Source organism: Tamandua tetradactyla, chromosome 6, assembly GCF_023851605.1.
Source record: "Tamandua tetradactyla isolate mTamTet1 chromosome 6, mTamTet1.pri, whole genome shotgun sequence".
NCBI lineage: Eukaryota > Metazoa > Chordata > Mammalia > Pilosa > Myrmecophagidae > Tamandua > Tamandua tetradactyla.
Window position 1 is genome coordinate 50034090 of NC_135332.1, and position 14472 is coordinate 50048561.

The following is a 14472-nucleotide window of genomic DNA, read 5'->3' on the forward strand; positions in this document are numbered from 1 at the left end:
CATGTGCAGCATGTATAGAACAGAGTGCCTTCTTTACGTACGGTATTTGGAGCAGACATGATAAATTTCTGTTTGTGCCTTTCTTTAGGTTTATGGTGCTACCTACCTACAAAAACTCCTGGATCCTTTATTACGAATTGTGATCACATCCTCTGATTGGCAACATGTTAGCTTTGAAGTGGATCCTACCAGGTTTGTCTTCCTGTCATATATAACTACTTTATGTTTTTTCACTACCACTGCTTGAGGCAAGACCCTCGTAATTCCTCCCTTGTTTCTTCACATTAGCTTTTTTTTTTTGCATGGGCAGGCACCGGGAATCGAACCCAGGTCCTCTGGCATGGCAGGTGAGCATTCTTGCCTGCTGAGCCACCGTGGCCCGCCCTCTTCACATTAGTTTTTTTTTTAATGGACTCTACCCTGTGGGTTTTTTATTATTATTATTAATTAACGGAAAAAAAGAAATTAACCCAACATTTAGAAATCATACCATTCTACATATGCAATCAGTAATTCTTAACATCATCACATAGATGCATGATCATCGTTTCTTAGTACATTTGCATCGGTTTAGAAGAACTAGCAACACAACAGAAAAAGATATAGAATGTTAATATAGAGAAAAAAATAAAAGTAATAATAATAGTAAAAAAAAAAACCTATAGCTCAGATGCAGCTTCATTCAGTGTTTTAACATGATTACTTTACAATTAGGTATTATTGTGCTGTCCATTTTTGAGTTTTTGTATCTAGTCCTGTTGCACAGTCTGTATCCCTTCAGCTCCAATTACCCATTATCTTACCCTGTTTCTAACTCCTGCTGGACTCTGTTACCAATGACATATTTCAAGTTTATTTTTGAATGTCCATTCACATCAGTGGGACCATACAGTATTTGTCCTTTAGTTTTTGGCTAGACTCACTCAGCATAATGTTCTCTAGGTCCATCCATGTTATTACATGCTTCATAAGTTTATCCTGTCTTAAAGCTGCATAATATGCCATCGTATATATATACCACAGTTTGTTTAGCCACTCGTCTGTTGATGGACATTTTGGCTGTTTCCATCTCTTTGCAATTGTAAATAACGCTGCTATAAACATGGTGTGCAAATGTCCGTTTGTGTCTTTGCCCTTAAGTCCTTTGAGTAGATACCCAGCAATGGTATTGCTGGGTCGTATGGCAATTCTATAGTCAGCTTTTTGAGGAACCGCCAAACTGCCTTCCACAGTGGTTGCACCATTTGACATTCCCACCAACAGTGGATAAGTGTGCCTCTTTCTCCACATCCTCTCCAGCACTTGTCATTTTCTGTTTTGTTGATAATGGCCATTCTGGTGGGTGTGAGATGATATCTCATTGTGGTTTTGATTTGCATTTCTCTAATGGCCAGGGACATTGAGCATCTCTTCATGTGCCTTTTGGCCATTTGTATTTCCTCTTCTGAGAGGTGTCTGTTCAAGTCTTTTTCCCATTTTGTAATTGGGTTGGCTGTCTTTTTGTTGTTGTTGAGTTGAACAATCTCTTTATAAATTCTGAATACTAGACCTTTATCTGATATGTCATTTCCAAATATTGTCTCCCATTGTGTAGGCTGTCTTTCTACTTTCTTGATAAAATTCTTTGATGCACAAAAGTGTTTAATTTTGAGGAGCTCCCATTTATTTATTTCCTTCTTCAGTGCTCTTGCTTTAGGTTTAAGGTCCATAAAACCGCCTTCAATTGTAAGTTTCATAAGATATCTCCCAACATTTTCCACATTAGTTTTTAATTATAAAAATTATGCACATGTAGTTTTCTTGAAAAAAATTAAAACATTACATTTAACATTAATGCTTTCTGACTACCACCATCAGTCCCTTCTGAGAACCAACACTGTTGATGGTTTAGTTGCTCTTCTGCCCTTTTTCCATTCATTTACATATGTATGTGTGTGTAGTTGTAGGATATACATATTACAGTGTTTGTAAGCTTAATATAAGTGGTATATTATATACGTAGTTTCACGACTTGATTTTCTTTTAACCATATGTCTTAGATCTTTCTCTGTCAATAGATAAAGATCAATCCATTCTTTTTAACTGCTGCATAATACTTAATGTTTGGTTGAATTATAATTTATTTAGCCAATACCCTGTTGATCCCCTTGACTTTAGCAGTAACTTCCTAATTAGTGTCTCAGCATTCAGTGTCTTTCATTTTCAGCCCGTGTGCTATAGGAATTATTCTTCTAAAGCATAAATCAAAAGTTATCCATTGCTTGCAAGACGGAAGTGCAGAGTCTGTTTTTTTTTTTTCACAACCTGGGTCTCCAGCATGGCAGGCAAGAACTCTGCCACTGAGCCACTGTTCCCCGCCCAGAGTCTTTTATCTTGTAGTCTGACTATAATAATCCAGCTTTACCACTTGTCTTTCTTTTATATATACTCCACTTTAGCCACAGTGAAATATGTAAATGTCATTTTTTTTAAGGTGGCTTGACACACAGCATTGTTAGAGTTGAAAAGTACCTTCTGAGTAACACATCTCTTTCATTCTTCCATTCATTGGCTGAAGGTGTCCTACATATATCTCTTAGCTATATTGAGAGAGGAAAAGTCAAATACAACATTTTCAGTCTCCAAGAGCAGATGTTGAACTCTGTTTACCAGGAAATTGATCAGTTGTCCTGATACAAAATCCTTTTTTAAGTGAACATTAATAAAACCAAGACCAGCAGTTTCAAGTTTTTCAATATATTCATTGTCTGGAAGGTATTTGGGAATGTTTTTGGCAATTTGTCTTGGATTAGCCATCTGTTCCTTGTTTGAGCGTCTAAGAAACCCACAGCACTGTTAAACTGATAGTTCCCGAACTTGCACTATTGACTTGGTGTGACTATCAGAGCAGGATTTCCCAAATCTGGATATACAGTCTTAGTGGCACAACCAAAGACCTCTTGTAGGTGGTCATCAATGTTAATCATATTTTTGGTTGGTTTATTCCTTTCTACTTGAAGACTCTAACAAAGAATATTCAGGTGATAATTTAATTTGAATTATTTTCTCACAATTCCTCCAAATTTGGAGAAACTTCTAAACAGCCGCAGTTTTTCAACCAATCCATCTCAGCAGTCAGAAACATAATCTCTTTTTCCTGCTGTAGCAGTTGCTTGGAACACTGTGACACCAGCCTGTCATTTCTCCCATCAGCACCTCATACACCTCAAGTGCAGTTTTTAAAAGTTTTTTTGTCACCATATAACCCTCACACTACATATGAGCAAATAAATAATCTTTATTCCTTACACCACTCTGTTTTTCATATACACCATCATTGTAACACTTAATTTTGATCATTTATTTTATGAATTTATCTTCCTCTAAACTACGGGCTCCTGTAATCTCTATATCCTTCCATGAGTATTTAGCATGGTATCTTGCTACTAGTTTACACTTCATAAATACTTGTTGTATGAATTAATTTTAACCAATTATCATATATATATACTTTTCCTTATCCACATGGCAACATTCTCATGTCTGTCTTTCAATTATGCCCTTTAAAGTTATTTTATTTTTTAATTTCAAGTTCAGAGCTTCATGATGATTAATCGTCCCAAATATTTTTTGTTTAGCAACTTTGTATCAGCTGGTAATTTTGGCTCAGCCTTTGCTGAAGTATCAACTATAATTTTAAGTCAAAATTAAGCATTAAATTATTGTAATAGTTAATTAAATAGTTATAGTTTAAAACTTAAAGACAATGTTCTTTGAAAGGCATTTTTATTTTGTTTTTTAAGCAATTTAAGTGAAATTAAGCAATTTCACTTTCAAAAGATTGAAAAATTATAATGAGAGCGTGAACTAACTACTTGTCTAAAAGAAATCTACTCTACTAGTGCTGTGGCACAGATAAGAGAACTAGTTGACAAATTTATTGAGGCTCTGACATGTAAAGAGCTTGGAAGTCATCATTCTTGTCCTTCCAAGAAGAAGCAGAAAACTGAAAATCAACAACTCTAATTAGATCCATGAGAGAATTGAGGTCACAGGGCAAACCATCACCCCCAAAACACGGAGAGAGAGTAAATACAGAGATTCACAGTTTACTGGAACAGACGCCATTAGAGCCACTGACTGGTAGGAATTGACGAATTGCTGGAGGCCGAGGGTGGACTAACTTGAGAGAACTCTTGGGGACTTTGGAAGGCCCTTACACTTTTGTGAGATTTATTTCCATGACCCTATGGCATTCTCACATGAAGACTATAGAAAAATCCCCTTGAGTTTATGGTAGGGAGAGAGGAAAAGTAACCATTTGGAAATATGGCCAGGATAAAACAAAACATTTTGAAATATCCCCATAGTATTCTATTCTCTGTAACAGCAGCCTAACCTTAAGGGAAACTACTTTACCAGAGTCTTACATGACATGGGCTAAGGGCAGCTGGCCAACTCCAGGCTGCCCTAGCCTTACTGTCTCACATAGGGGAAGTAAGAAAAAAATTAATAATAATAAAAAAAAAAAGTCAAAATCTTCAAAATAAGTCAAACCCAGGGGCTCTGACTTGATTAACAAAACAAAACAGATAACAAAAATTTAATCATAAGGTTGTAGAACATTTCTCCCTGATACCTCACCACCACATCAACATGGCTCTAGTATATTAATAGTAGAATGCAACTGAAAGAGCTGTAAGACACAGACTCTTTTTAAGAATGATTTTTTAGGGAAACCCAAGGGCATAGGGAGGAGAAAAACAAGGACAGAAGAGGACATTGGTAACTGCACACAGCAAACGTTAAATATAGCCTAACTCCTAACCAGATTAAGATAAAACCTCAAACTATGGGCTTTTTCTTTTTTTGCCTCACTTCCTGTTATCCAACATATTATGTCAGTCTTTCAACAAAAAACTAAAAGGTATGTTAAAAGGCAAGAACAAACACTGCATGAAGAGACAAAGCAAGCATCAAAATTAGACTCTGATATGGCAGTAATTGTGGTAGCATCAGACTAAGAATTTAAAGTAACTATGATTAATATGCTGAGGGCTCTAATGGAAAAAATGAACAACCATGCAAGAATAGATGGGTAGACCATAGATTACGAGAAGATGACAGAATAGGATAGGTCAAATTCACCCTTGCTCCAAGGAACAGCTGGAAAAGTGACAAGAAAAATGACCAGGAGAGTGATTCTAGGATATAAGTGACATGCAAGGGTCTTCTACACAACCTAGGGAGGCCCTGGGTGAAAAATCAGAATTGAGAGGCAGAAAACCAGAGACTGACCAGCTAATGCAAACAGCCAAACGAAGGTCCGGGGTCCACAGGGGTGCACAGACAGGAAGACGGGGACAAGGAAGTAAGCCAAGCTGTGTTCCTTGAAAGTGCTACCCTCATACATGCCACCCCTGCCCCACGACCCATGAATTATGCACACCCCATGCATCTTAACCCTGTCACCTCCCAATGTGTTCCAAGCACCCCATCCCCAGCCACCTTCCCCACACCCTCATCCTGCTGATACATACGAGCCTATCCCAGCCTGACCCACCACTCCCATGCAAGCACACAATCTTGCCCTCCCCTCCCCTCCCCTCCCCTCCCTTCCCCTCCCTTCTTGAGACACAGACCTGCATTCACCCTCTCGAACCCCACCTCCCTGTCCCTGACCCCTCCAGGCAGTTATCTGTGCATCTGGGCTGTAAGTGTTTACTTTCATACCCAGGCCACACCAGCACCCAGCCCATACGATCGTTCAACCCTGCCTGGCCCTACCCTGAGCTGTGCACATGAGCACACCAGAATCCAGACTCCCAGATACGTGCACACACCCATTCACATCACACTCCCTCAGCTCTTGGCAAGTGCTAACCATATCTGGGCCACACCCACCCCAAGCCCAAATAGGCGCAATCTTGCCCTGCTTCCCCAAGCTTTGCACATGCACACACCAGGGCCCTGCCTCCCCAGGCTCGTGCCACCAGGACCCTGACCCCAGGCCCATGCATGGGAACAACCACATCCTCCCCACTGAGCACCCTTGTATTCATGTACTGGTCTCTTGACCCCTTCAGCCCACTCCCCCTGCCCTGAACACATGCATACTCTTGGCCCACACAATGGCCCAAGTGTCCTTCATCACCTGGCAGGTACTCTCATGCAAATCTGTGCCAATTTGCCCCTCCCTCTGCCCACCCTGTCATCACTCACCCTTGATACGCATACTCCAACCTCTGTAACCTGTGCCCTGCCCCTATCCACTCATACATCTGCATCCTGGTCCCCCAGATCACCCCCCCATGTACAAGTACAAACCCGCATCCGGCCCTCCCTGTGCCCCGTACCTCACACTCTGACAGTGCCCACCTGCTCCATGTGCCCGCCTTCATCCTGCCCATGTACGAGCCTAAGCACATTCACTTAGTCCCCCCATCCACCTTCTGCCATGCCCCACCTCTGTGACTCCCATTCTGCACCGTGCACTCCAAGGCCTGCCTGAGCTGCCCCTGTACTGCACCTCTACAACCCTGTAACCTGTACTCCACGCCCACAGGCACCAGTGTAGTGTATATTCATACACAAAGTATATTCATTTGACTCATGAATATACTTGTACCTCAACCTGACACTGCACTGCTGTGCATCTCCCCATGTCCTGCATCCTGCTCCACACCTATCCTGCCAATACAAAGCTTTAGACTACTGAAGGAAATTAACTTCCAAAGTAACCCTATCAACATATATAAATGTTGCGAAGACAGTAGGAGATCACTAACCATATGAAGATACAGACAGATATAGACCAGTTGAATGACCAAATTAAAACACTGAAGGAGACACAGACTATGGAGCAACTAATCAAAGATGTTCATATTACTCTATTAAATAAAATTAGTGGGATGGCTATGACATAAAGAAGATCAAGAAGACACTAGAAGAGCATAAAAAGGAATTTGAAAGATGAATAGAAAAATAGATATCACAGAGATTAAAGATGTTCTCAACCAAATAAAAAATCTACTAGATACACAATAGCAGATTTGAAGAGGCAGAAGAAAGAATAAGCAAACTAGAGGGCAGGACAACTGATTTTGAACACACAAAAGGGAAAATGACAGAAAAGATGAAAAAATTTGAATTGGATCTCAGGGAAATGGTCGACAAAACAAAGCACAGAAATATAAGAATCATTGGTGTCCCAGAAGGAGAAGAGAAGATTAAAGGGCTAGGAAGATTAGTTGAGGATATAATGAGGGGAAACTTCCCAACCCTTATAAAAGACATAAATATGCAACTCAGAGAAGCCCAGCAAACTCCAAAGAATAAATATAAATAGGCTACCCCGAGACACATACTAATCAGTCTGTCAAATGTTAGAAGCAGAAAATCCTGAAAGCCGCAAGAGAAAAATAGTCTATGTTTAAGGGAAACCATGTAAGACTGAGTTCTGACTACTCAACTGGCACTATGGAGGCTAGAAGGCAGTGATATAATATATTTAAGATCCAGAAAGAGAAAGCCTTCCAGCTAAAAATTCTGTACCCAGACAAATTGTCCTTCAGAAGTGAGGGAGAGATTAAAATTTTCACAGACAAACAAAAGCTGAGAGAATATGTAAACAAGAGGCTAACTCTATAAGCAATACTAAAGGGATTTCTACCAGATGAATAAAAAGACCAAAGAGAGAGATCTGGAGGAGGGCATGGAATTGAAGAGTGCCAGTAAAGGTAACCTAAAGGATAAAACGAGAAAGAGGGGAAAAGAATATACAGATCTGACAAAAAAGGATAAGATGATAGATTCAAGAAATGCCTTTACAGTAATAACTTTGGATGTTATATAAAGCTCCAATTAAAAGATACAGATTGGCGGAATCAATTAAGAAATATAATCTGGCTATATGCTGCTTACAAGAGACTCACCTTAGACACAAGGATACAATAAATTGAAAGTGAAAGGATGGAAAAAGATGTTCCATGCAAGCTGTAACCAAAAGAAAGCAGTAGTAGCTATACTAATATCAGGCACAGTAGGCTTTAGATGTAAAGACACCATAAGTAGCAAATAGGGGCATTATATATTATAAAAGGGACAATTAGCCAAGAAGAAATAACAACAGTAAATGTGTATGCTTTCAATCAAGATGTTCCAAAGTACATGAGGCAGACTTTGACAAAACTGAAGGGAGTGATAAATGTTTCAACAACAATAGCAGGAGACCTCAGTACAACACCCTCCTCTATAGATAGAATAACCAGAGGCTCAACACGGAAATAGAGAACTTAATTTGATAAATAAATTAGACCTAACAGACATATATAGGTCATTACACCCCAAAACACAAGGATACAGATTTTTCTCTAGTGCTTGTGGAACATTCTCTGGGATAGATCTTATGCTAGGGCATAAAACAGGTTTTTATAAATTTAAAAACATTGAAATTATTCAAAGCATGTTCTCTGATCACTATGAAATGAAGCTGGAAATCAATAACCACCAAAGAATGAGAACTTTACGAATATATGGAGATTAAATAACACACTCTTAAACAACCAGTGGGTCAAAGAAGAAATTGCTAGAGAAATCAGTAGCCATCTGGAGACAAATGAAAACAAGGATACAACATACCAGAATTTATGAAATGCTGCAAAGGCAGTGCTGAGAGGAAAGTTTATTGTCCTAAATGCCTGTATTGAAAAAAAAAGAAAGAGCAAAAATAGAAAACTTAACTGCTCACCTGGAGGAACTTGAGAAAGAACAGCAAATGAACCCCAAAGCCAATAGAAGAAGAGAAATAACAAAGATTAAAGGAGAATTAAATGAATGGGAGAACATACAGAATCAATAACACCAAAAGTTGGTTCTTTGAGAAAATCAATAAAATCAATGGGCCACTAACAAAGCTGACAAAATAAAAAAAGAGAAGAGATGCAAATAAACAAAATCAGAAATGCGGGGGGCGGTCATTACCACAGACCCTGAAGAAATTAAAAAAAAAAAATCATAAGAGGATACTATGAAAAATTATACACCAACAAACAATACAGCTTAGATGAATGGACAAATTCCTGGAAACAAACAAGCTACACTGACTCAGGAAGAAATAAAAGATCTCAACAAACCAATCACAAGTAAAGGCAGAAAAAAGGAATAAAAGCCATCCGAATTGGAAAGGAAGAAGTAAAACTTTCATTATTTGAAGATAACATGATATTATACTTAGAAAGTCATGGGAAATATGTAACAAAATTACTTCAGCTAATAAACAAATTCAGCAAGGTGGCAAGATATAAAATTAATGTGCAAAAATCAGTAACATTTCTATACACAACAATGACCTAGCTGAGGAGTCAGTCATAGAAAAAATTCCATTGGAAATAGCAACTAAAAGAATCAAATACTTAGGAATGAACTTAATGGGATATAAAGGACTTGTACACAGAAAACTACATAACATTGCTAAAAGAAATCAAAGGAGAATGTGCTGGTTTAAAAGGATGTATGCCCCCTAGAAGAGCCATGTTTTAATCAAAATCCCATTTCATAAAGGTAAAATAATCCCTATTCAATACTGTATGTTTGAAACAGTAATCAGATCATCTCCCTGGATGGTGTGATTTAGTCAAGAGTGGTTGTTAAACTGGATTGGGTGATGACATGTCTCCACCCATTTGGGTGGGTCTTGATTGGTTTAATGGAGTCCTATAAAAGAAACATTTTGAAAAATAGGAGATTCAGAGAGAGCAAAGAATGCTGCAGCACCGTGAAGCCGAGAGTCCACCAGCCAACGACCTTTGGAAATAGAGAAGGAAAACGCTTCCCAGGGAGTGTCATGAAACCAGAAGCCGAGAGAGAAAACTAGCAGATGACGCCATATTCACCACGTGCCCTTTCAGCTGAGAGAGAAGCCCTGACTGTGTTTACCATGTGCCCTTCCACTTGAGAAAGAAACTGTGAACTTCATTGGCCTTCTTAAACCAAGGTATCTTTCCCTGGATGCCTTTGATTGGACATTTCTATAGACTTGCTTTAATTGGGACATTTTCTCAGCCTTAAAACAGTAAACTAGCAACTCATTAAGTTCCTCTTTTTAAAAGCCATTCTGTTTCTGGTATATTGCATTCTGGCAGCTAGCAAACTAGAACAGATTTTGGTACCCGGAGTGGGGTGCTGCTGCTGCAGTTTGCAAATACCAAACATGTTGGAACAGCTTTTTAAATGGATAAAGGGAAGATTCTAGAAGAATTGTGAGAAGCTTGATAGAGAAGGCCTAGAATGTTTTGAAGAGACCATTGGTAGAAATGTAGACTCTGAAGATACCTCTGATGAGGCCTTAGACAGAAATAAGAGCACATGTTATTGCAAACTGGAAGGAAGGTGAACCTTGTTTTAAAATGGCAGATAACCTGGCAAAATTGACTAGTGGCTTTGGCTGGAAGGCAGATTTTAAAAGCCAAGAACTTGGATATTTAGCAGAAGAGATCTCCAAATTAAATGTGGAAAGTGCAGCCTGGTTTCTCCTCACAGCTTATAGTGAAATGCCACAGGAGAGAGAAAAGCTGAAAACTGAACTCTTGAGTACAGAGAAACCAGAAATTGATGTTCTGGAAAATTCTGGGCCTCCAGAAACAGAGACCTAGAGAATAGTGCTCCATGTGAGGATTTGACCAGATGTAGAACCAGTCAGCCATCTCAGAGAAAGCCAGAATTGGACGTGAAGTTATCCAGGAAGGATTTGTGTAAACTCCTTATGTTTGATGGGCATGATCTGAGGCTAATGCATAGAAAGCCAATGAGAGTGCTGTGGGACCTGTATATCAGAGCCACTGCCAGTCTGGACTGGGGGATTCAGAGAAGGGACACATTGTAGGAAAACTAACTGCAGAGGGAAAACCATGGAGCCAGGGTCTGAAGTCAAGAAGCCTCGGGCCAGGAGAGCGGACCCACCCAAGCACGTGGAGAGGGTGAGTTTGCCCCAAAGGCAGAGAATGGGCCTTCTACCTGGTTGCAGTGGAAGGGTCATGCCACCTCAGGCCTTGGAGAGGGTGAAGCACATTCCTTGGGGGTTGGGTAGAGCCTGGCTGCCACCACATGGAGGGGTTGAGCGTGTGCCCCAGAGATGGCAGAGAGCCCAGGTGTAGCCCCAGTGCTTGGAGAGGGTGGAGCCTAGAAAAAGATGGTCTCCCCAATGTCCCCCAAGGTTGCATTCGAAGAGAGGCAGGCCTCTATGTAGGCTCTTGGAAAGGGTGGGACTGCTGCTTTCAGAAGCCCAAGGATAAATAACTCTCAGACTTTGAAATCTAATGGACTTTCCCCTCCAGGTTTTTGAAACTGTATAGGCCCAGTGACCCTTGTGTCCTTTCCTCCCTGTGGAAATGTGTATATGTATCCTATGAATGTTCCTTCTTTGTATGTTGGCAGCAAATAACTTGTTACGAGTTTTCAAAAGTCCAGAGCAAATGGAGAAAATTTTGCCTTAGGGCAGAACATGCCTGTAACTGACTTGATGAGATTTTATACTGTCTCTAATTTTGTACTTCATTTGCATTGCTACTGAAAGGTTTGAGGTTTTCTTAAATTGTTGTGAAATTAATGTATTTTGTATATGGCAAAAACATGTCTTTTTTAGGGGCCAGAGGGTGGAATGTGCTGGTTTGAAAGGATGTATGCCCCCTAGAAAAACCATGTTTTAATCAAAATCCCATTTCATAAAGGTAGAATAATCCCTATTCGATACTGTATGTCTGAAACTGTAATCAAATCATCTCCCTGGATGATGTGATCTAGTCAAGAGTGATTGTTAAACTGGATTAGGTGATGACATATCTCCACCCATTTGGGTGGGTCTTGATTGGTTTATTGGAGTCCTATAAAAGAGGAAACATTTTGGAGAATGGAATATTCAGAGAGAGCAGAACGATATAGCCACGAGACGCAGAATCCACCAGCCAGCGACCTTTGGAGATGAAGAAGGAAAATGCCTCCCTGGGAACTTTATGAAACAGGAAGCCAGGAGAAGAAGGAGAAACGCTTCTTCTTGCCATGTGCCCTTCCGCTTGAGAAAGAAACCCTGAACTTCATTGGCCTTCTTGAACCAAGGTATCTTTCCCTGGATTCCTTAGATTGGACATTTCTATAGACTTGCTTTAATTGGGACATTTTCTTGACCTTAGAACAGTAAACTAGCAACTCATTAAATTCCTCTTTTTAAAAGCCATTCTGTTTCTGGTATATTGCATTCTGGCAGCTAGCAAACTAAAACAGAGATCTAAATAGGTGGAAAGATAGTCCCTGCTCATGGATAGGAAGGCTAAATATTGTTAAGATGTCAGTTCTCCCCCAGTTGATCTATCAAAATTCCAACAACCTATTTTGAAGATTTGGAAAATAAACAAATTCGGCAAGGTGACAGATTATAAGATTAATTTGTAAAAATGAGTAATGTTTCTTGACACAGGAATGGCTCACAAGGAGTCAATTAAGGAAAAATTCCATTCAAAATAGCAACTAAATGAATCAAGTATCTAGGTAGGAACTTAACTAGGAATGGAAAGGACTTGTATACAGAAAACTATATAACAATGTTAAAAGAAATCAGAGAAGATCTAAGTAGGTGGAAAGACATTCTCTGTTCATGGATAGGAAGTTTAAATATAGTTAAGATGTCAAGTTCTACCCAAATTGATCTGCAGATTCAACACTGTACCAATCAAAAGTCCATCAGCCTACTTTGAAGACTTGAAATAGCTAAAGACATCCTAAAAAAGAAGAATGAAGTAGGAGGATTAACACTCCCCGATTTTAAAACTAATTATAAAGCCCTAGTAGTCAAAACAGCATGGTACTGACACAAAGAAGTATTGACCAATGGAATTGAATAGAGAATGCAGAAATAGACTGCTAAATCTATCATAAACTGATCTTTGAAAAGGCCACCAAATCCACTGAACTGAGACAAAATAGTCTTTTCAATAAATGGGCATGGGAGAACTAGATATCATTAGCCTGAAGAATGAAAGAGGACCATTACCTTACACCCTATACAAAAATTAACTCAATTTGCATCAAACACCTAAGCATAAGAACAAGTACCATATACCTCTTAGGAGAAAATGTGGGGAGACATCTTCAAGACTTAGTAATAAGTGGTAGCTTCCTAAACATCACACCTCAAGCACAAGGAACAAAAGAATAAATAGACAAATGGGAACTCTTCAAAAATCAAATGCTTTTGTGTCTCAAAAGACTGTCAAAAAGGTGGAGAGAAAGCCAACTCAATGGGAGAAAATATTTCAAAATCACCCACTGGATAAAGGTTTGATATCCTGTATACATAAGGAAATCTTACAGCTCAAAAACAAAAGAACAAGCAGCCCAATTATAAAGTTGGGATTTATAAAGTATTATAAAGTGCCCTAAAGATATGAATTGACATTTTTCTGAAGAGCAAATACAGGTGGCTAAGAAACACATGAAGAGCTATTCATTCTCATTAGCTATAAGGAAAATGCAGATCAAAATTATAATGAGAAACCACTGCACATCTATGAGACTGGCTGCTAGTAAACAAGCAGGAAACTACAAATGGTGGAGAGAATGTGGAGAAATTGGAACACTCATGTGCACTGCTGGTAGAAATGTATAATGATAGAGTTGCTATAGAAGACAGTTTGGTGGTTCTTCAGAAAGCTAAATACTGAGTTACCCTGTGACCTGGCAATACCACTAATCGGTATGCACCCAGAAGAGCTGAAAGCAGTAACACAGACAAAGATTTGCATACTGTTGTTCATAGTAGCATTATTCACAATTGCTAAAAGATGGAAACAATCCAAGTGCCCATCAACAGAAAAGTGGATTAACAAAATGTGGTATACACATACAGTGAAATATTATGCAGCAGTAAGACAGAATGACAAGATGGATGAGGCTTGAGGACAGAATGCTGAGTGAGATAAGCCAGACACAAAGGGATAGACTGTATGATTCACCTTTATGACCATAGAGGCTTATACAGAATATAGGGGACCTAGAGATACACAAAAGCTTGAGATGGGTGAATAGTTTCCTAGTGAGGTTGAGCTTAATTGTAATGGAATAGACAGAAGTGAAGGCGGTTCACTAGTGGGTCTATAAGTAATATTTCCATATTGAAGGTGAACAGGATTGAAAGGAGTTGAATAGACTCATGTATTCTACCAATTAACACTACAAATATAAATAAGTTCCTGCATGAACTGCTGCAAAGGTATGAATCTTATACAAAGAGTGTATAATGTTGAGGTATAAGGGGAAATCTACCAATTACATGCTATGGACTATGTTTAGTACATATGTAGTCCTAATATATGTGTATTTTAGGTCCTAATATATGTGTATATTAGTGCTGTACAACAGCAATATCAGGGGTACATGATGGGAGAAGGAATAAAAGTTAGGGGAAGGTTTGGTAGGCATGTGTTTATTGGCTGTCAATCTCTT

General features: G+C 39.1%; 1 protein-coding gene across 4 annotated transcripts in view; it reads left to right on the forward strand.

The window, feature by feature from the left end:
* NF1 (neurofibromin 1) overlaps window positions 1–14472 on the forward strand; it is a 354325-nt gene that overhangs the window by 173155 nt on the left and 166698 nt on the right. For all 4 annotated transcript variants that reach the window (XM_077165250.1, XM_077165251.1, XM_077165252.1 and 1 more), the window contains exon 29: window positions 89–192. In XM_077165250.1, the coding sequence (XP_077021365.1) occupies window positions 89–192 (104 nt within the window). The remainder of the gene's footprint in view (window positions 1–88; window positions 193–14472) is intronic.